This window comes from Epinephelus moara, chromosome 17 (genome assembly GCF_006386435.1).
Source record: "Epinephelus moara isolate mb chromosome 17, YSFRI_EMoa_1.0, whole genome shotgun sequence".
Lineage (NCBI taxonomy): Eukaryota > Metazoa > Chordata > Actinopteri > Perciformes > Serranidae > Epinephelus > Epinephelus moara.
The window spans coordinates 12,488,692-12,512,145 of NC_065522.1; the positions used below are offsets into that span (position 1 = coordinate 12,488,692).

General features: G+C 43.6%; 1 protein-coding gene across 2 annotated transcripts in view; it reads left to right on the plus strand.

The window, feature by feature from the left end:
* Positions 1-23,454, plus strand: part of dhx15 (DEAH (Asp-Glu-Ala-His) box helicase 15) — a 35,474-nt gene continuing 12,020 nt past the window's right edge. Inside the window, exons 1-7 of one of the 2 annotated variants that reach the window (XM_050066752.1) lie at positions 1-241; positions 1,978-2,308; positions 6,711-6,904; positions 7,275-7,434; positions 8,781-8,999; positions 13,819-13,986; positions 23,058-23,144. In XM_050066752.1, coding sequence (XP_049922709.1) covers positions 234-241; positions 1,978-2,308; positions 6,711-6,904; positions 7,275-7,434; positions 8,781-8,999; positions 13,819-13,986; positions 23,058-23,144 — 1,167 coding nt within the window. In that variant the 5' untranslated portion in view covers positions 1-233. The other variant, XM_050066751.1, reaches the window with a different exon arrangement.

Genomic DNA, 23,454 nt, shown 5'->3' on the forward strand with positions numbered 1-23,454 from the left:
TGTGCGCTGCTTGGCGGGCACATCATCATCCCGACCCGACGGAGAGGCAGCAAACCTCCCGCATCCTCCCCCGCATCCCCAAACCACCGCATTGTGTCTGCAGCCACTGCGATAGGCGTTCACGGACAGCATCATGTGCAGACTTCAGTAAAGCCGGGACGTTTTTCTATGCAACGCGCTCCTCTGGTCTCACAGTAAACCGCTGCTCTCGAAACATTTTCTCAAGGATAATAATGATGAGGTAAGAGCTTCCGGTCGCCATTTTACTGGTGTTTAACGGATTGGGGGAAATCTGAATGGCATAATAAGCGGATAAAGCCGCTGTTTATGGACGGATACCGGTGGCAGGATGCTAAAGCGGCATCGTTTAGATTTGGGTGATGCTTACTCGCTGGATAAAAGGAGACCCTGTGACGGGTATGTAACGTTAACGTCACCTTTAATAGTCCCGCTGGTGCAGTGTTTGTAGTCGCTGCGGGCTGTTTTGTTGTTGTTGTCCTGTTGCTACCTAGCCATGCTAAGGCTAACTACCCGCAAGTTTAGCTAGTAAGTTAGCACTGGCGGGACGTGGGAATGCACTATCGTTGTATTGACATTATAAACTGTTGCAGGGGGTGCTGCTGGACGTTAAGGTGGTGCAATGGTTTAGCAAAGTTGCTAGTGTAACGGTTGCGAACTTAGCAAACAGCTAGCTGGTATAGCTGCACGTGGCTACATGCTAGCCAGTGCTAGCTTAGGCGCCGTGTGTTAAATAGAAAAGACAGATTTCATGAGACAAAGTCGACATGTTATGATGAATTCTTGGTTGTTATGGCATGTGGGGTTTACAATATGAAGAAAGGAAGCGGCACACAGGAGGACAACGAGCCGGGGCTAACGTTAGCCGCTTAGTGGAAATGAGATGCACTGTCAGATGTCACTGACATGTCACAGAGTCGGTGGACTTTTACTGGGAAGCAAAGCTTTCCGTGTTCTTATTAAAGTACTGCTTAGCGTTCACATGGCTGTGGACAAGCTCTGACAGGCCTGTAGAAGTTAGAGGACCTGTGTGTGTTGTCAAAGTCACCGAGAGTAGGCTCAGGGTCACTGCACCTGCATTTCACATCACTGTGACCTTAGAGGAACAACAAGCTGAATGTTAATCTACACTGAGGGGATACATTAATACTGCATGTGTTATGAGAACGATAATTCAGAAAATATCTCTCATCATCACTGATGTTCAAACACCAGAGCCGATGTGCACTCTGCAGGTTTCCCGTAGTCAAGGACGTGAATGGCAGAGATGCGTAAATCCAGACAAGCTGCTTGGTGTTGGTGGGTTTCAAACTAGATGATGTACTCCACCTCTCTACGAGTCAAGCTTGGCCTTGCTTTCGTTGCCAGCTAATTTATGTCGCACTGCACACAACTGCCATAGACACATAGAGACAATAGTGTGTAGTAAATAGCAGTAAAAGCATTTAATAGGAACAGATCTGTCTTGTTGACATAAAATAAGTGATCAGTTCAAAACCTTTATAGCGGAATCTGACAGAAATGACTAGTTAACTCTCACAACATCATAGTTTCTGGCCTTGATTTATCCCTAAATGGCTTTATGGTATTACAGTACTAACATGAAACATGCCATAATGTTGTCACAGTGCAGCACAGCATATTTCTCCTTCTAATATAGGGATGTACATGGCTCACATTCTGTTCTGATGTCATTAATTACATAGGAGAACAAACTTGTTAATTGTAGAAATGTGTATTCGTGACCTTACCATTGTTCATTCGATAAGGCAGTGATTTTGCAACATTTAATTAGAATGTGCAGTAAGATTTTTATCCAGTTTTAAGAAATGAAGTTGACAATGGCTAACATTTTTGCTCTCTCTGTTCTATGTAGATTTGCATATGTGAGGGAGTTATGTTTATGTGTTAAGATTTTGGTGGCAATTCTTGATAACTCCATGCATCTTTCTCCCACAGGCGTGATCGCGATAGAGACAGAGAGCGCGATGAACGGTCAAGGGACAGGGACCGTGACCGGGATCGAGACCGTGACAGGGACAGAGATGTGAAGTCATCCGGGGTGCCCAACATCCTAACTGCAGGCGGTGGGGGCTTCCTCAAGCAAACCCCCTTTCAGCAGCAGATCAACCCCTTCACCAACCTGCCCCACACGCCACGCTACTATGAGATCCTGAAGAAGCGGCTGCAGCTGCCTGTGTGGGAGTACAGAGAGAGCTTCACTGACATCTTGATGCGGAACCAGTCTTTTGTGCTGGTGGGAGAAACAGGCTCTGGGAAAACCACACAGGTAAAAGGCAGAGTGTTTTTGCAATACCAGCTCATACAGATGCACTAGTGTTGTCTGTTGCCCCTCAAATCAGCTTTCATGTTTAATTGACCATAATGTCTCAGACTGAAACTTACTAATATAATTTGTATAATAATAACAAATAAGAAAAACAGGGTGCAATGAATGAACAGATGTTGCATTTTAAACAGTTTCTCCGTGGAGCTGATTCACAGCGTGTGGTCGTTAAGTTTATTTAAAGTTCTTTAAAGAGCTGGGTTGTCTGTTTTTAAAATGTGAAAGAGAGAAGATTAGAGTAAATCACTGGTTGAGCCTTAACCCCCTCCTGAGGGGAATATAAACCATCTTCCAAACACTTCTTAAATTAAGTGGTGTAATCTTGTCAGTGCGTTACGCCTTGATGTTGCTCAAAAACATTTGTATTCAACACAGTCATCGGGAATTTCTGAATAGACTTTCAAAGAATGTTTAGTTTGCGGTCATGTCTAGAACATGCTTACCAAGGTAGGGGTACATTTATGGAGCTTTAAGGGTAGCCATCTGTGATCGTTGCTCTTGAAATAAAAATAATAATCAATGATGCAGTTAAGTTTAATAATTAATGGCACTTCTTCTTTCATACTGTTCAAAAAGCACTTTATTTTTCTCATACTATCTGCCTGAATATACCTGTATTCACCCTCTGTCTTAAACGTTTTATTTTAGCGCCTGCTTCTTTAAACCCCGTCCGAAGAAGCCCCATTTGCTCTGATTGGTCAGCGTTTCCAGGTCTTCTATATCTTGGCATCTCTGTGCCATCATTGCAGCCAGGGAATGACTGTAGCGTAGTATAGTGGCACTATCTATCATGAAAAATCATCAATAAAACTTCTGGACCAAAATCTTTACAGCCAGACGTGTTTCAGAAGGAATATGATCCGAAACTGGGGAAAAATTTACACCGTCAACCAAAGTTACATGTTTCTAGGGCTGTCCTCAATAACATCTTAGGTGCTTCAAAGCTTCAGTGATAATTACTCACGAAAATATTCAAAGCTTTGACAGGACACAACGGGACCTAGGGGGTTTCAATAGTCATATACACTAATGAACCACCCACTCCTGAGCCAAGTTTAGTAGGACTTAGAACCCCTGCGTGTTTGTGTGAGAGAGTGATAGAGAAAGGGAAGAGAAGGTGGAAGGTAGACTATTGCAAGCAATGTTTTTGTGTTATTACTAACTCAGAACACTGCAGGTTGGGCCTCACCACTAGTTCAAAAGCAAGTGCCTCACTACAGTTGCCAGCCACAGATAACCATTTGAAATTTGTCTTATGTGTTCCTTTTCCTTGTCAGACAGCCAATTTAATTGCTTGAAGCGCGAGTCAATGACTGCACTGAGAACACTGGCTTCATTCATGTCTGACGCTCGCCACCTCCTTTCAGTTTGCTCCACCAGTTTGCTGGTAAAACAAACAAACAGAAAACTAAACAGAAAATAACGAAGCACTCGAATACTGATTTGGACATCAGTTACCATGGCAACAGCATTCAGGTTAGCCCTACATATTTCCCTGACACTAGCATGTAGCTACATGTTGCAGTGTAGGTAACATAATGTAAACAGTTGCAGCATCATGTCTGGAGCAGATGATCATGTTAAGAAATGTGTAACAAGCTGATGTTAGCTTGTCGCGAAAATGGAAAACAGTATTCAGAACGGTGTGAAGCCTGAGTTTATTGCTTACAGGGATTAGGGTCCTGTGTATACGACAACGATTTCAACTGAAAACGGTAAACTTTAGTTGCATTTTGGCTGATCGTTTACACGACTAGCCTGGAAATCCAGACTCAAATCTAGAAAGATTTTGAGTCTGGCCCTCACTGATACACCCTACCTACCCAAGGGGCGGCACTAACTGAGGCATTTCAAATGTCGCTGCACGCAGTTGGATAGCACGATGGCCAATCAGAGCAAAAAACAAGGTGACGTATTCATTGCATTAAGCCCCATTGGTTTGCCGAACAGTGGGGCTAACTGATAAATTATGCTTTTGCTGTATCCCGTCAGCAAAACAGCAAAAACGTCCTTCCTAGAAACAAAGGCTTCTAGGGCAGTCTTCTGTTCCTCTCTCAAGGAATAAGATAAGTAGTTGGCTTAGCGTTTCCTCCAAAGCTAAATTGAATGGATGCGGTCCTTCGGCAGCTGCCATCTTGGCTGTTTACTTTTGGACTCCTACGGCGCAGTGCTGTTGTCATCATGTTGTTCCCGCCAAGAGCCCGTCTCTGTTAGATAGACTGATCTGATTGGTCCGATTGGCGATTCAGTGGGCTCTGCTCGTCAGGGCCAGATTCCTGTGCAGTGCAAATTTGAATTTGCTAGGGGATTTCCAGGTTATTACATGGCAGTAACATTTTGAGTGCCTGAAAACGGTTTCCAGAGTGCAATTTTTTGGAAACAGCACTGTCTCCGTTGTCATGTAAACTTGCAATATGCAGTTCCTTTGAAAAAAAGGGAGGCTTTTCACACATGCGCATTATGGTTCCAGTCACCAGGCATGCACGAGAAAGTCGACCATCACAACTAGGGATGCACCGAATATTCGGTAACCGAATATATTCGGCCGAATATTGCAAAAAAACACACATTCGGTAGTCGGTGGAATAAGTTAAAAACAAGGGCGAATAATAGTGGCGTGTTTTGATAACGCAATCAAACAGCGTGCCATGACGGGCGGAGTAAAATGTCGGCAGTGTGGCGATCCAGTTTTAAGCGAGCAAAATAGGCTTAAATCATTCAGCATGCTGTGCGAGCAGCCTACAGATTTCAACCACCAGCAGAAACAAAAGGCGGATCCCATCGGTTGTGGGTTGAACGGGGGTCACAGACACAGACAGTAATGTATTCCTGTCAAATACGGCGGCCATCGGCTTACCGGCGACGGACAAGTCGGCTCCAATAATGTCCTCTTCTTGGCGTCATGACTGCCCAAAAGTACCTGAACAGCCGAGCCAGCCCAACACAGGCATGTGATGTGTCAGAGGAGAAACAAGCCGTTCACGGCCCACAAACCTCACCGCACTTTAGGGACTGTTCTTTACTTGTCAGGGGAGGAGGGTGGCTGGTTGATTCTTATTTTATTTATTTATTTTATTTTGATCCCCCCTATGTTAATCACTTATTGATGCTGTTTTTGAAGTATGAATAAGTCAATAAGTAATTTATTCCATTGAAATATCATTGATGTATTATAGAAAAGTGATTTATCTTTTTATAAATGACAAAAGGCACATCTGCCTCATTTTCGCTGTGGTATCGTGATACTACTTAGAACCATGTTATTTTCATTGGAATCGTACAGTGGGTCCCAACATTGGTACCATGACAACACTAATCTGGAGGGGGTTCATCTGCAAAAACTAATGAAAAACTAAACAACAATATTCGGTACTCGTTTACGTTGAGTTTAATATTATTTGGCTTCGGCTTCGGCCACAAATTTTCATTTCGGTGCATCCCTAATCACAACAACAATGGCGGACTCCCGAGCTCTGTTTGTGCTGCGCTCCCTATTGAATTTATCAACGCTTCTCCAGCAAAGTGTAGATTGACTGTAGCAACTCCACCTCGTCATCCGTCCAGACAAATGTTCATGGGGTTGCCATTTTGATTGTCATTATTGCTCTGTTGAAGGAAGTGATTGTGCCAAAGTGTTTTCGGTCATTTTTGTGGATCCGTGTGCACTGCGACTGTTATCAAAAAATAAGGAAAAGTATAATAGGTCCCTTTAAAGAGAGAATTTATACTGTTATATTCTGGCAAAATGTCTTCCTCACAGTTGTCAAGAAAAACAAGTTTTAAAACAAAAGCCATGCTGAATTGACTTTTTCTTTATGTAAATGCAGCTTAAATTATTGTCGTGTACAAATGTGGTAGCATAAAGGGACTCCCAACAAACATATTCTGATGGTTAACGTCTCCCCCTCTAAGTATTAATGACATATTTTAATAGTGTCCCTGAAATGTTTATCTCATTCAAACCTGTCATTTCTTCTGATTGGGTGACATTTCAAAGACTGGTAAGACTTGAATCATCTCTAAAGGGCAGTCATCTGAACCTCAAGCTTAACAGAGTGGAAGTAAGACTCTTTTCGTTGGGCTTCTCCTTGCAAGCTGCTTCTGTTTACCGTAAATGTTGACAGGGGCTTTGCAGGACAGCAAACTGTAGTAATGCATTTCCAAGTAGTAGCGTGTAATCTTTAATTTCTGTAGAACATTTGTTCATGAACTAATTTGGCTCATCGTCCTCTATCATCTGCCTCGCATTCATCTCTTTAGTTTGCTTTTTCCATTTAAAGAATCCTTTTGATGTCTTTTATACTCTTTGGCTCAAACGCAGCCTGACTCGTCTGCTGTCTTCCAGATCCCTCAGTGGTGTGTGGACATGGTGCGGTCAGTGCCGGGACCAAAGAGAGCCGTGGCCTGCACCCAGCCCAGGAGGGTAGCGGCCATGAGCGTTGCCCAGAGGGTTGCTGATGAAATGGATGTCATGCTGGGCCAAGAGGTGGGCTACTCCATCAGGTTCGAGGACTGCAGCTCTGCCAAGACGGTACTCAAGTAAGGCCGGTTAAAATATTCTCCTTGGTGAACCAATGTCATACCTACAGCTTTAAGTAGATTATAGTAGGGGTCTTTTAGTTTAACAGGAGTTAATCTATAGTCATAGTTTCTGCCCTTTAATTTCCTTGAGTAAAGCAAACTAAAGTTTTCAGTTCACAGATGTAGATGATTAAATTGGCCGATGCTGGACCAACTGGCATTGACGAATAAGTTTGAATTTCTTCAAATCTATGTTGATGGATGTTCCGTCCACAGCACTTTGAAGGGAGAGATTTGTCTGTAGGGGAATGCTGGGCTTATTAATTTTAAGCAGGGTTTTTATTCAGATAATACTGATAAAGCCTGCATCTCCTCTCTATTCACCCAGGTACATGACAGATGGAATGTTGCTGCGGGAGGCCATGAATGATCCCCTGCTCGAGCGCTACGGTGTCATCATCTTGGACGAGGCACATGAACGCACATTAGCCACAGATATCCTCATGGGGGTCCTCAAGGAGGTGGTCCGCCAGAGGGCTGACCTCAAGGTAAAAATAAAATGAGTTTGTTTTGTGTATTTCTGAACGCAATTTCTTTCTTTTAAAGCGTCATGATTAGAGATTGCAGTCCTCTGATAGCAGGGGGACTCATTTTAAAGGCAGTGCAAGTTCCTGAATCTTAATATGTCTCTTTATTCAACACCTACATTTACTGTTTATTCTGGGAAATCAAGTCTCACATTTATTTTGTCTTATCTCAAGGCTTGGTGTTGTAAGTACTCTTGACAGTAGTCTGATTTGTTTCCACAAATATGTCCCACTTAATGCCTTCAAAACACCGTTAAAGCCCTAAATATTGCCTCCTGCAGGATATATTCAGTGACAGCCAGTGTTTACATCCCTCCTCTGTCACTCCTCTCTTTTGTCACATTTCTCCTGACAGTGTCCCCATGTCTGACAGCTGTGTATCTGTTGAGGAAAGAGAAATGTTGCTGTTGGGCTCAGAAATGCACATCCATTCTGCACCACAGCACCAGCCGAGATTGCACCTAGAGTCAGCCCCATTTTAAGCCAATCAACCCTTGGGGGTAGGGGGGGGGGAGAACAGCAATGTGTCGGTGTGGATGGGAGCGTACAGGCAGGCAGAAGTTTTATAGGCAGACTGTGCCAGACATAATTCTCATAAAGCAGATGGATAATGACTAGTTGTTTGTCAGCGTGGAATCAAAGGTTAGATTGTTGTTCGCGGACTGTTAAATGAGGTCTAGGTTATTGGGAATGATCATCCACCCACACCCCTCTATCTCCTTCATCCCTATCCCCCACCAAATTTGAAAGTTTAATTTGCCTTGATTAAGAGCAATTATGATGTCTCGCAGAGCGTAAAGCGAAATGCCGAGACACTGGCCCCTGAAAATGTTTGAGATTGAAAATGGGAGACGTGTTTCCCATCAGAATCCTAATGCGCTCTTTCTAATGGCTCTGGAGAGAACATTGTGTACCCAACATCAGGAACAAGGACTGTCATAGCTCTGTGTAGGTCAGTGACTTGGAGTGTAGTGCCAAGTTCTACACTACAGACACCATCTTGGGTTGGTGCCAGCGCCCTCATCCTAAATTCTGATTCAAAGCATTACCCATCCTGTATAGCTTTTTGCACTTTTAATCTGCCCTGTATTTGGTTGCACCCTCATCCACTTAGTATGTGTCCTTATCCTCTATTATCACCAAGCCATATAAAATGTTAACTCATTCTACACTTGAGTGCTCACTCCTGTAATCACCACAGTCGTTTACACTCTGCTGTCTTTACTTTTATCTTTGCTTTCACCTCTTCTATGAATACATTGTCCCTCACAGACTTCTCTCTCCTATACCTGCGCCCTTCTGTCCAGGTCATCGTCATGAGCGCCACGCTAGATGCCGGCAAGTTCCAGGTCTACTTTGACCATTGCCCGCTGCTCACCATCCCCGGACGCACGCACCCTGTGGAGATTTTTTACACGCCCGAGCCTGAGCGGGACTACCTGGAAGCGGCCATCCGCACCGTGATCCAGATCCACATGTGTGAGGGGGACGAGGGGGACATTCTGCTTTTCCTCACTGGACAAGAGGTACGAAACATTTCTGGTTTCATGTTTACTTGAATTGAAAGATTTTTCATACAGTTATTTATGCTCAACTTTTAGAAAAACTCCAGCACACTGTCCTTGGAAAAGTAATGATTTTAACTAGACCTTCAATTTTATTTCGATAGCACCTTTCATACCTTCACAGAGCAAGATTAAAATGGCACAGACAAGATATAAAAATAATAATACTAATAATTCGATTACTCAGCAAAGTATTTGCCTTGAGGCTTTCTTAAATTCAGTACAACTATGTTTATTTCTGTTATACAACCCGCTTACGTTACTTCTGCTGTAGCGCTATAAATTATTCGTCAATAATCTGTCTGACTTTCTATAATGAAGACTGAAATATCACCACGATGATGGTTTGCAGGTAGACCCACATGTGATGAATTAGTGGCATGGTCGCTATCAATAGCCACAGCCGTGCGTAATGGTCGCGCGTAATGAAAGCTGTTTTGTCAGTTTGAGACAGTCTGTAAAACGGCACTTCTTCTCTGCCGTATTTGTAACTTTTAGGTCTAATGAGTCCACAAATCCTGATTTAATATTTCTCCGCTATGTCTTGTGAAACTCTTTTGGTTTAATATTTCATTCCCAGTATGTCAAAAACAGTTTATGCAGTTGAGTATTGTGAGCAGAGAAATACGGGACAAACTGCATCCCGCATTGACTCAGTAAAGGATGGTGCATTTTATTTTTCAGTACGGGACGATCCCGTATTATATGGGACGGGTGGCATCTCTGTCCTCAACATGCCTCAGTGTGGTGCTGGCGTCACATTACTTATTCTCAGTTCTACTATCCTTACCGGGGGAAAAAGAGCTTGTAACTTTAATGGACGCTGCTGCGCTACTCCGCCAATTAATTAACTGACTCAGAAGGTAGTGATGTTACCACCACGCTACTGAGAATGTTGTTAAATTCGTAACATCGCTACCTGTGGTGACGTTACTGCCCCGACACTGATTATTTTTGACAGCGTGAGAAATAGTGACATAGCGTCGGTCATTTGTGTGACTCTCACGCTGATTGCGTGATAGTTGACTGCTCTGACTTTCAAAAAAGGAAACAAATTTGTTGCTCATTTCAGAGACTTTTCTTATTTTCTCTTTTATATATTACTATTGTCCTTAAATAAAGCCAAAGTAATTAAATGAAAACGCAGTATTTCTTGTCTGATTACTCGATTAATCGATAGAATACTTGACTACTAAAAGAATGGATAGTTGCAGGTCCTTGCAAAATAAATAACAGTCAATAGACACAGGGAGAAATAGCATCAAATCTATGTTAAGACTTAAAACTAAAGCAACAAGTGAATAAAATAGTGAAAATTAATTCTTTATTGTCCTTTCAAAGGAAATTTGTTGCCACAGACTGTATAAAGCTTTACACATGAATACATTACACACCGCACCATATCTACATGGAAGACCTCAGGCACATCCGAATTTATACACACACATCTTTATGTACACATAGAGGACCTACACACGACATTTCTCAGTGGGCTTCAGCCTAAAAAACACGTCCATAGAGGTTTATAACAAGGTTATAAACTGGTGCAAAGATTTTACACATCTCCACAGTTAAGAGTGTGCATATTAATGTAATTACATAGATGAGTTACTCACATACACAGTGTCATGAGCACACACTGGTGAACCCTCTGCGCAGGAAATGATTAATCCTCAGTTTGATAGATGTTAATGCGCGTGATTGTGCCTGTTTGGGAACCACCAGGATCTGCTCAGAGAAGGGGGGAGAAAAAAACGAGGAGTGACCCAGATTCTGCCCTTCCTACAAATCTCTGAAATTAAGTCATTTATTATTTTTTTCCCTCCCTGCAAATGTTGTCCACTGATGTGTAATGGAGGGCAGGGTTCATGCCCAAAATGATGAATTTGGTCACAGCAGGGTGAACACACACACACACACACACACACACACACACACACACATACACACACACAGAGGAAAGCACCAACAAATGCTTCAATGTCCTGATCATTGGACAGGAGAAGCCTGTCGGAGCCAACACTGCCTGTGCTGGTATGATTATTCTCTCAGCACTCTGACAAAATGGTGTTGGAGACCATGTGATTACTTGTAGTCGTAAAGGAGAATGTAACTGGTGTGAACACAGCATAAATTGCTCTGGAGATTTAAATGACATTTCGGGCTTAAATCATTCAATATTTCCATTTTTGTTACACTAATTTTTCATCTTTAAAAACTCTCATGTGTCTTTCTGGCTTCCCCAATCACATCTTGTGACGGGTTGTTTATTAGCAGTAATTATTTGTCGCTCAACATCAGCTTGACTGTGGCAGTAAACCTGCGTCAGTTTTCATTTGCCAAAGCAGGATCAATATGCGGCTTGTTACGAAGGGGATGAAGTCATCGGAGGGCATGGTGTTTGAAGTGCTCTCCTTCGAGGGCTGGTAATTGATTTTAGATTTAGTGGTATCCCAGCTGCTCGGATGGCTAGAAACACCGATAGTCACTCTTGCGAATGTGTAGAAAAGTCTGGGATATTCGCAGGCAACATTTTTCATGCAGTTAGATGTAATTTGTTGATTTATACCCCCCCCCCACTGTATCAAGCTAAGGCATTACTGAGAGCACTCCCACGGTGAGTTCATTATCACCCCCTCCTAATTGGGTTAAAGAAGTTAATGTGTGGTAGGTCTGGCAGAGACGGGTGTTCAAAGGGTGCTGCAGCACGCCCCTCGAGCGCTTCTTAACCTCTTCAGTCTCCCAGCAACTTTGATGTAGACTAATGATTGGAAGGCAGATCCATGGCAAAGCCAAAGACTCTTTTTATCTGACTGTTTAATTTATAACAGACGAAAGCAAAAATGCACAGGACTCTCTTCCTCTCTCCTCCGCAGTTTCTCTGTGAGATATTTAGCTTCCACAAACAAATAGAACTGAAGCACCAGCTCCAAACAAGAAAGTCGAAACTTATCACAGCTGTTGAGCAAAGATAAGTCCTAATATTTAAGCTTCCCCCTCAGCAGCTAACATCAAAACATGGGGATTGGCGGGGGGGTTGTTGCTCGTCAAGAGGAGTGCCTAAATGTGTCGGTTATTAGCTTGGCTGTAGATTGTTGCTTCTGGGGTCGCAGGGAGAGCTGGTGGACAGGTTCCCAACGCTGGCCAACTGCCCCTGTGTGTGTGTGTGTGTGTGTGTGTGTGTGTGTGTGTGTGTGTGTGTGTGTGTGTGTGTGTGTGTGTGTGTGTATGTATACACACACACACACACACACACACACACACACACACACACACACACACACACACTCTGTCTTGATGTCCCTAAGGGACAGACAGCCAGCTTGCTTCCAGCGCTTTGGCAAAGAGGTCCATTTTTTTTCCTCCATGGCAGCTGCTGCATCCAGAGGCTTGATAGGCTATTAATACCCGGGCTAATTTTACCAATCCATTCAGATTTACCGTTTTCCACTTGTCAGTGTGTTGATTAAGAGGCACATGGCCATCAGCGGGGTTTGACTTAATGCGATGAACAAGGGGACAACAGGGCTAATAACACACTTGCGGTCCAGAAGGAAAACAGGAAACATCGCCGCGGTGCTTTCTCATGTCAAGGCAAGTGTTACTGGCTTCACACAGTGACACAAATAAAGTCAGCTTCAGTCATGCTTAAACTAATTTAAGCACAGGGTGTTTTTATAAAAGGAAACAAAGACGTCTGAGAGATATTGCGGGTTGTTTTGTTCACCTTCTAAATAAGTACGCATAAAAAGCTCTGACAATGTCTGTCTATAAGCGTCAGTAAGATAATTTTGGGACTCAGAGTTCATCATTGCCTCATGACTCCCCTCTTTGAAAAGTTGCTGCATTGCTCCCATGGGCCTGCAGGTGGTGCAACAGTATAGGCTGTAACGTGACACATATAGTAACTGCTGCTTCATGAGGATTAAATGATTGTTGTTAGCAAAACAAAGAAAATGGTTCTTAACAGCGGGAGTTGCTTGGAAAATGAAAAGCTGTTATGTGTTGTTTTAGGCCATACCAGAAAGTACTTAAAACCTTCAAGTGCGATGATTAAACATGTGTATACGGGGAGGTAACATAAAACAAGTTTTTCTATGTTAATGAGTTATAAGCAGGGGGTGCCTGTGGAATATGTAGGTATATTTAGTACATTTAATAGTATGTTCTAATAGGTTTTTAGAGACAGGGCCCGAGCCCCGTGCTCACTATCATGCTTTCTTATTCCTGGCGCTGCTCAGGTCCTCTGTCTGTCTGCCAGCCCACCGGCTCTAGAACGTTCAGCTTCACTAAACTGATCTGCCATGATTTGCCGCTGGTTATGCATCAGTGCTGCAGTCTCATCTCACATTCCCCTCTACAATACTGCACTGTGGAATAATGAACCCTGTTTGAGTCTGTCTGGCTCTGTGTGTGTGTGTGTGTGTGTGTGTGTGTGTGTGTGTGCGCACGCGTGCACATGCGTGCGTGCGTGTGTGTGTGCCTCCGGAGCACGCGCGTCCATGTTTTCCATGATTGCTGCATTTGACAACAGAGCCACAGGGAGCTCGGCAAAGCATACTGCAGTCCAGGTTTAATTTCCTCCGTCAGATGGAGCGATAGTTAGAACAAATGTACTGTAGCAGGGAACCACGGTTTCCCCGGCCGCCTCCCCCTCGCCTTCCCCGATCATCCATACTCGCCGCCATTGTTCGTCCAGGTGTTGTTCCGAACCTGTTTGATTTCGCTGTTTACACACACAGGTGACGCCTGGATTAATTGTTGCACTTCTGTCTTTCAGGAAATTGATGAAGCTTGCAAGCGAATCAAGCGGGAGGTCGACGACCTGGGGCCTGACGTCGGCGATATCAAGATCATCCCGCTGTACTCCACACTTCCTCCACAGCAACAGCAGAGGATCTTTGAGCCACCCCCACCCAATAAACCGAGTGGTGCCATCGGAAGGAAGGTATAACTGCCTTGTTGTGATGAAAACACTCACAGGGGGAGGTTGAAGTGGGGAGTTTGAGGGAGAGGGTGAGTGAAAGAGAAGATGAGTGGGGTTGATGTAGAAAGGCCAGATGGGGAATTAGGTGGGGAAAGGAAGAAAGCTGGAAGGTAGGGACTGAAACTTTTTTTTCCCCCCTTTCTCAGCTTTAGCGCAGAACTGACTCACACAACATATGCTGCTTTTGTCAGCATGCGATTCCCTGCTCTAAATTATAACTGGGGTATTACTCACGCCCTCTGAGCCAGAGGAAAGTACTGCATTCTCAGTCGTTTTTATCTTTCCACTACATTTGCACAGGCCCTGCCGCTGCGCAGAGAGGAGGCCATAGACCTCTGCCATCTGAAGCCATGTGAAAGGTCCATGTTACGTGAGCTGATCAAAAACAAGACTTTTCTTACCGCGCGTAGTCGTCGTCGTCGTCGTCTCTCAATCACTTAATCTCCGAGGAGTGTATGATCCTCTTATTGATACAGACACGAGACAATTCCTCTCTTTTGTGTGACAGTTTCTATTCAGATGGGCTCATCCCCAGAGTAGCAGCACCACCTGCGCTGCCACACTGTTGGCCAGGGATCTGACAGAATATCAGAATATCATCACTGCCAGTGAATGAGCAAACATTCACCCCCAGCATCTGATAGGGGACGATGTTGATGAATGACTCATTGCTACAACCCCTCTAATTGAGGCAGATCAGGCTGACATATGAGCAGCGAAAATATTTATGGGCTGTCAAAGTTAAACACGTAACGATACTTTAAAAACGCTCAATTCAACCTGGATTTTGGGAACGAAGGATTCCAGAGATAGAGTATGTTAAGTTTACATGTAAAGCGCGGCACAGGCTGAGGGTTACACCACAAGGTTGGCATCAAACATTTGACACTATTTCATAGTTTTATAGTTTTATCTCTTCCAGCTTTCTGCTTAAACGATTTGTGTGTTTGTGTGTGCTGCACATGCTTTAGAGGCTAAGCGTTCTCAGTAGTTTGATTACCTAGTGTTGTTGGATAAGATCTTTTTCAAAAGTTCAAATATCATTCCCAGTGTTTGCCTCCGCTGTTCAAAGGGATGATGACATGAAACAGGGCCGTGGTTGCATTGGGACAGGTTTAAATGTGATATGGCTCTTGCAATGGTACCTGCATGGCCTTGTGAGTTTACATACGTAGGTCTGACGTGATATAACTAAGTAGTGCTGTCGTGGTGAAGAAATGACCCCTTCAGTGATTGAGGATGGTTTAACAGACTTTGATATGCACTTGAATACTTGTTCATTGTTAAATGTAGAACCTATTAAGGACAATGATGCGCATAAGGGGCACGTTGTGTTTTTAGCTGAGATGCTTTGATATTGTCTGGTTGCTATGATACAGAATATCCATGGAAATAAAAATGTTGGCACAAGGTAGAGGACCTACTTGCTTTGGAGGAAGGGACGACTGAAGCATGTAGGGGGAGAGGATGGATCTACCGGTCTGTGTGGGTTCATTATTTACCCTGCAACCTATTGCAAGTTAGAAGTCGATCATCTCAAGTCGGTATTCCCGTCTTTTACGTCCCAGTGCTTCTCGTAGGGTAGTCTTATTGGCGGAACCCTTTTAGTTTAAATAGACAGAGGCGGCCTTCGGCAACGGGAGGGGCTGCTGAAGATTTGCGGGAGGAGCTATTGATGACGCAGCACGTGCGAGCCACTGGCGGTGGATAAACAGGAAACAGCTGATAGCAGGAATTAGCAAGCAGCTAGTAGCAAGAGGGAAACGCAAGCCTGACAGACACTGTCAAGATGAGCAACTGGGGAGACGAGGCATTGCGCACCCTCCTTGTCCTCGCAAACGAAGAGGCCATTAACCATCAGATGGCAGGGACGGTGAGGAACGAGCCGATTTACGAGAGAATCGCCGTCTGACTAGCTGCTGCTTCCCTCCCACATCACTTTTTACGTCACACGCTGAGCTACAGGTTTTGTTATTTGCTCACGCCCCCCATTGCCCCGAAAAAGGCGCATTCTGTATAAACAAAAGTAGGTAGGCGACAATTTTCCGCTCTCCCCGATTTTGTTTTTATACTGCCAATGCTGAAAAAAAGACTGATTGGGCTTTCCTGCAAATTTGCACAATTCCTATCTAAAAAGGGCTGGAGATTCGTATGCTTGCAAAGACTTCTATAGAGCACAAATCAATCCTAACCTAGATACAATGTTTTTACTGCACATTTCTCAACACAAACATTACATAAAACACAACATAAAGTCAAATAATTGATGAAAAGATCATTCTGCTTGGTTGACTGTGTGTGCCGCCATGTTGCTGTTAAGTCAGTTGTGTTTATGTTGACAAAATTTGGCTACAAAGATGGATCCTGCGTGAGTTTCTGACTTGGAATTTCAACTTAAATGAGTATTCCATTGCACTTTTTTAAACTTGTCAGTGGTCGTTTTTTTCAGAGTTCAGTGGTTTGGGGCATTATGTCTTCTCTATTGTTGTTGTCTGGTGATGTAATGGTTGGTCTTTGTGGTGTTTGTCCCACCCCTCCTCCACTGTCATTGGACAGATGGGTAAAAAGTTACAGTGGTGAGCAGCTGCAGCGTTTTACCCAACTTCGAACATTTTTCAAGTCTCGGTGACCCTTAAAACGTCAAACAAGCAGCTCTCAGCGCAGAATAGACCCTCAGCGCCTTGCCGTGCTGCGGCATTATTAGTATAGTGTAAAAATGCCACACCCCCATGAAAAAATCGAGAAAAGCGCAGCATAGCAATACTACAGTTATTACGACAGCCCTGGAACTAGGAGGGGAAAACTGATTTTCTGCTGGCAGCAGGCTTGCTAAAGAACAATGTTTCCTCCTCTTGGTCACATGTTGCAGCAACTTCTCCCTGGTTCCCATGAGTGAAATCAACACAGGAAATAAAGTGAATTTGGTGACAGTGTAACCTCTGAACTGTCAAACCATCAACCACTTTTAGCTTCAGAGCATCACAGTTGATGCCTTTTTTCCCCCCTTAAGTTCAGTTTGTCAGGTGCTTGTTGAATTGCTAGAGGTGGCATATAGGCTAAAGTTGCCGTGCTTGAAGTAAATGTGCTTCTCCTCCAAGACTGACTGAGCAACTCATCAATTGAAAAATGCAGAGATGTCATCCAAGCCAGCCCAAGAGGAAGTAGTGAAAAAGAATTAAGGTTTGCGACGTCTGCCGCTACGCATGCTAACGACTGCATTAGGCACTCCTCAATTAACATAAAGCACCAGCTCGTCATTGCTCTATTTCTACAGGAAAGCCACTGATCTTCTATTTTTGAACAGTTTAATCATTTAGAGCCAAGGCAGCAATTGAGTAATTACAAACAAAGACCATAATCTCACTTTGCTTTCCAGAAGAAAGACAAATGTGCTGTGATGAGTTTAGGTTTGTTTTCAGCATTGTCATGTCTGGAATATTCCCTGAAATGTCACTCGCGATTCTGCCATGTATCCATTTCAATGAGCTTTGAATGTGGGTGCGTCGATGCTGCTCAAAGCACGTTCTCCTTTTCCCCAGTCAGTGGAAGGCTTTATTTGTCAACAAGGCTGTGTTTCCCAGCAGGGAAGGTGAAAGATGGCCCGTGTTAGCCATAGTACTTGCTCTCCTGCAGGTAATAACCCAGAAATAACATGCAGAGATGATGCTCTAATGATATTACTGATGAAGAAGCCAGGATTATCTAGTGCAGCAACAGACTGGAAGGAGCCAGCCTGCGTTCAGTGTAATGGCCCTAGCCCGGATAATCCTTCAGAATCAATGCAGTCAATGAGGCCACCCATATGATCATGAAATGTGAGAGGGTGTCATGTGTGGCATCTGCTGGAGCACTGACTGTGTCCCAACACGCAGGACAGTGGCAAGCTCACCTAGTCCATTTGTTAACTGGACTTTGAAGCATTCCATGCCTTTCATTTCTTGCTGGGAAGGTGGTTGCTGGCATATAGCGTCTGTCAGGAGACACTGTCTGATTGCCTTTTATTTCAGACCTCCACAGTGTGGCTAATAGGTTTCGTGAAGATGTGATTCCTCTGTATCTTTAGGCCACTGATGGCCCTTTTCCACTAAAGGAGCTAGGGTTGGGTGATATGTTAGAATTTTCTAACCAGCTACCATCAGCCCCCAACACCTGACAGTTTCCAATATATTGCAGCTGGTGTTTGTCTTTCCATCCTGTTCCTGTACTGTATGCCTTCTAATTTAAAGTTTCTCTCTTTCACTGATACTAGCCTAATTGCCTTGTTAATACACTGCAAAATGCACTTCATTCTGATTTGAGAGAAGCAAAATAAAACTCACCAAAACCGCTTTAGTAAGTCTTTCCACTGTTCTAACAATGACCACCTCTGGTTTGGCTGAAGTAAACCCTTAATTCATAGAGAAAGATCTGAAAATTAGCCAGCTTTACACACTGTTTTTTCCCTAGGGTCTCTCTTTGCCCCTGCCAGTTGAGCAGCTGCCTGCTAAGCAGTAGCCCTTACTAGACCATTAAATTGGCGATATATCCCTCCAATTGCCCAACCCCAGCAGGAACTTAACCTGTTACCTGAGGCTTCACAAAAACTAAACTTTTAGGAACCTTGAGAGTCTTTGGTACTTGTTTTCCCCTGAGTTTTCACCCTATTTTACAACCTGGGACATTTTGGATATATGCCGTTTAAAAGGCAAAAGCAGGACCTACTTAGTAATGTGTATGTGCTGTTTGGTAGGACGTTGGAGTAAGATGTTGTTGGTCCAACAATTGCCGATACAATAAATAGTCATCTTCAGTGTGACGTGTTAACATGTTTGCTTGACCAATTATGGATGTAGAGTTATTAGAATTTTTGCTTCAGGAACTCGTCCCCCTTTCCTACCAAGTTCCTACCCCAAAAATGGGCTATATGTGCACCTTCTACCTTGGAACCAAGCAGTTGATCTCAGTGTATTCCCATTAGGGCCGGGTGTTGGTATTTGGTACCTTTTTAAGGTATTGACCGAAGTAGCCCACTACCAAGTAGTCTCAAAACTTGACTATCCGTATGATTTTACTTGTAGCCAATCACCGCAAGTGTTCTTTGATTTAATGCGACATGTGACTAGCCCACTACCGCAGCAGCTACAACCTATACAGTCTGTGCCATGGTGAAGTCAAGGGCTGTGTATTTGACAGAGTTTGCAGTTCTTTGTGCCGAGATGCCACCAAAATTTTCCACACTACACTAAAATGCCACCAGACACTGCACACCTGTGGCATTTCTTGTAACTCAATGCTTCCATTAACATGACGGGCATCGAATGTAGTAGGGAAAAGAAGGAATCACATGAAGTACTCTATTGGAACCAGTATCACTCAAAGGGTACTGGTATTGGTACTGGTATTGGAATTTTTAAGCGATACCCAGCCCCAATTCCCACTAAGCAGATTACTTCGACAGCTCATATTATTTTCAGTTGTCTATCAAAAATTAAGCAACTCACAATTGTCATGGAGTGCTCATGTCAATCAGATCTCCACAGCCATTCATCCAAGAAATACACGAACAACAACCCAAGCATTTGCCAGATACTGCTGTCTGTTCCGTTTCATACAGGCGTTTATTGCCATCTCTTCATTCCTCCTCTTGAATACTAAGGGGAACGTGTCTTTCGACAGGTGAATTACCCGAGGTCAAGGTCTGAATGAGGGGTGGAAAAAAAGGCCCTTCCTGGCATTAATAACTAAACAGTCAGGCATTCTCAGGCTCGAGAGAAATCCTCGCTTAAAAGGTGGGATTTAAAAAGTCTGTAAGGCTCACAGCTTGAAGACAGCTGAAGAGGCACGGCTACAAAGGAAGTGTGTCAAGTGTGCAAAATTGGTTCTGTGGACCTGTATCAGCAAAGACTACAGAGAACTGTTTGGTTTTGAGCTTGGCATTTCATCATGAGGACTACCAAGGAAGCAGACGGTCGGCCACCACCAAATGACTGCTTAGGTCAGCCTTCAGCTTGTTGCTGTCTTGGTAGATGTTGAGCAAGTGAGTAAGGAAAAGATAGTGAAGTGTGGAGAGGCATTTTTCCAAACACCCACTTGCATATTAAACTATGACAGTGGAGTGTTAGTTGCCAATAGAGTGGGCTGTGATCTGGCCACCACAGTCTCGAGCACTATGATGAATCTTGAGGGTTTCTCTGCCCAGTCGGTTTCAACTGTTATATAAGGGGGAACTCACCCTAGCGGCGGTCAAGGTTCGCGTGAGAGCAGCTGCAAATCTGTCTTCCACCCCTCCCCTCTTTCCTCCTCCCGCTGTTTGTGTATATGCTGACAGCAAGAGACCCATAGGGTGATGTGACTCATTTGATTTTTTTTTTTTCCCCTCAGATTCAGCTGTCATTTCACATAGACAGCCTTGCTATAGGGGATAATTGTAATAGAAAAAGATCTGAGACTGGGAGATGGTGCAGGTTCACAGTTTCCCCACTTGCCTAATTCTCAGAAACCAAGCAACTTTTCATTTCACTTGTTTGTCTCCACATGTCATCTCTTCTTGCAGTATTTCTCTGCCCTGATGCTTAAATCAGCTCCCCATAACCATGCTGAGACTGGTCCCATAAACTTCCTCCTGTATTAACATCTACCTTGCATTCCTTCTAAGTTTTCAGATGAACATAACTGCAGTAGTATCTGTTCGCTGGCTTTAAAATGTTTAAACCGTCTTTTAAAATATGAAACGTTTCCTTACGCCTGGAGCAGGAAGCATACAATGGAGATTTTGCACAGGACGTGCCTCGCATTTGAAACAACATTGTGAGGTGGTTATTAGGATTCAACACTTCTTTATAATTGACCAAAGGACCACACCAAGAATGCTACGGAAAACAGTACGGCCTAATATTTCGATATGATTCTTTGCTGCTGAACATAATGTTTGAAAGCTGTACAGTTTACCTGGTGCTGGTGTTATGGTATTCTGATGATTGTCACTGGCAGGTGTACACAACTTTTGACTTCTTTCTCAAAGTTCAGGACTGGAAAGGGTCTGACGGAGGGGGTGGACCTGAGCCTGAATGAAAAAAGTAAACTCAGTGATTGCGTCTTGTAGTAGTTGCAATAATCTCTTATTCTTGCCTGATATCAGGCAGAACTGTCAATTTGTCCACTGCGTTTCCATCTTCAGTCTGAAATTGCTTCGACTTGAACCCATTTCTGTGAGGAAGGGGGATTCAGATTCCTCCAACCAACCACTACAGAACAATGTATCTATCTGAATCTGATGTTATTTTAACTCCATGCTGATGGATAGCCATGCCAGCATAACAGTTTTGCCGGTCTTTAAAGAGTGGAGCGGAGCAAAGTTAAAACAAACTACGATGTCGGGCAATATTGAGAAAACATGTCAAACAGCCTCAGTAGTTTATCGGACCTATAGCACTCGCAGTTGTCACTTTAACTTCTCTTTGGTTCCAGTGCACCACTTGACAACAGCACGACGATGGAGTTAGCCCAGCCCGTAGCGCTGATTAAGTGCCACTGTGGCGTTCATTGATTAGTTTTTATTTTACCTGAGAATCCTCTGTTTCATATCATGGTGCCAGCTGAATCAGTCATCTCAAACTCAGTGAAGTGGACAGATTCAAAGGTCTGGACCACGGTACTCGTAGCAGTAATGACGACACAAAGTGCTGTAAAAGTTAGATGGATGTAACTCCAGCTCTGTAGCTTGGTGCAGAGTCCACAGTTGCTCTATAAAACAAAGTGAATGAAAGAAGTTCCAACTGGTGATGTGGTGGCATCAATAGGGAAAACACAGTGCTTTTTCTATGCATCTCACAAACAAATCTAGTTAGTCTTTTATTGTAACACTTTATATATTTATGTGGACTGGATATGCACAAGCAGAGATTTTTTTTAGATTTACTATGTCAGTACCACACGCTGGAATAAAAGTCCTCTTTTTGAATCAGATGTTGGGAATAAACTGGTTGCTGTCAAATCTAAAAAGCCATGTCACAAATAATAACTGGTCTACCATTGAAATGCTGTAATTATTTTTCCAGTAGTCAATGATTTTGTAAATATTTCAAGCTGAAGTCAATGCAAACATTTGCTGTGCCTCTCGTGTTGAAGCACAGCTCTGGAGGAGCCATTATTGTGTAGCACACAGCAAAGGCCAATCAGCGACAATGAGCCGTGCAGAGTTGGCATGTCCGCAGTGTTCCAAATTTCGAGAGACGTGCTGGGTTCACATGAGAGAAATACCGCAGCCCTCATTTAGGGGGAAGAAAAGACGCTTGGATAAAAGCAGTAACCATTGTAGAGCAAAAAGCAGGCCACCTAAGAGGAACCATTACATCAACTATTTTCTGTGATTTTAAAAAACTCTGGGGAGAAACTTTCCAAGAGAGGGAAGCTGACATCTCAACAAAAACCCTGTAACATGCTGCGGACAGAACCCCCAACCTCCCGCGCACACATTCACATAACAACAAAGAGGCCAGAGGCAATGCATTTGGATGGGACGCTGAGCACCAAGCCAGCTCTCTCCACAAACACGTTGATAGCACATTGAACTTGATTGCAGAAACTGTTGTGGTACTCCCCTGTTGGGTTGCATTAGGCAGCGTGTGTGCAGTGCACTGTAGTGGCATCTCTACAAGCTTCTTTAGTCAACTGGCTCACATCAGGGAATATTTTTCAAGTTAAAACAAAGCTGATATTTGCACTTGTCTCTCTCCTTACTCATGCTTGAGAAGGATTGTGATTTGTGAACTGCTCCACTGTAGAAGAGCACTACAGTTTGTGATTGGACAAAGCACTTTTGAATACTTGAATGACAATTGAAAATTTGTTGTGCAATTTGCTTTTCTAATAACTCAACAGAAGAAACTACCTTAATCCCTGAAATGTCCAAGTTGTTGTTGCTGAATGCTTGCTTGTTGGAATGGATTTCCTAAATAACTGATAATAACTAGTACCAGAGTCTGAGGTCTTGTCAGTGCCTCCAAACAACCCAGGCGGATCATTTCTGAACACATCTGTTCTCGTTTCCACAGGTTGTCGTGTCAACAAACATCGCCGAGACATCCCTGACCATTGACGGCGTGGTGTGTGTAATCGATCCTGGATTTGCCAAGCAAAAGGTTAGCTCCCTCCTTCTCCCCACCATCCCCCTCCATGTTCTCCTACCACTCTTTATCTGTGGCAGTCATCTGCGTCTGTTGCCTGAGAATCCCCAGATAAACACAGCAGTGCACACCTGACAGCAGTAAAGATGGAAAAGCCAGTTATTTATTCCTCTGACATTTCACCAGCCTGGAGCCAAGTCATACACCTGGCACAAAAAAAAGATTATATATGCATTATGGTGGATTGTGTGTATTTGGTATTGTTTAATTTTTGTATAGCTGTTTGTATACATAGTAGATTGTGGCTGTGGGTATATGCTTGACT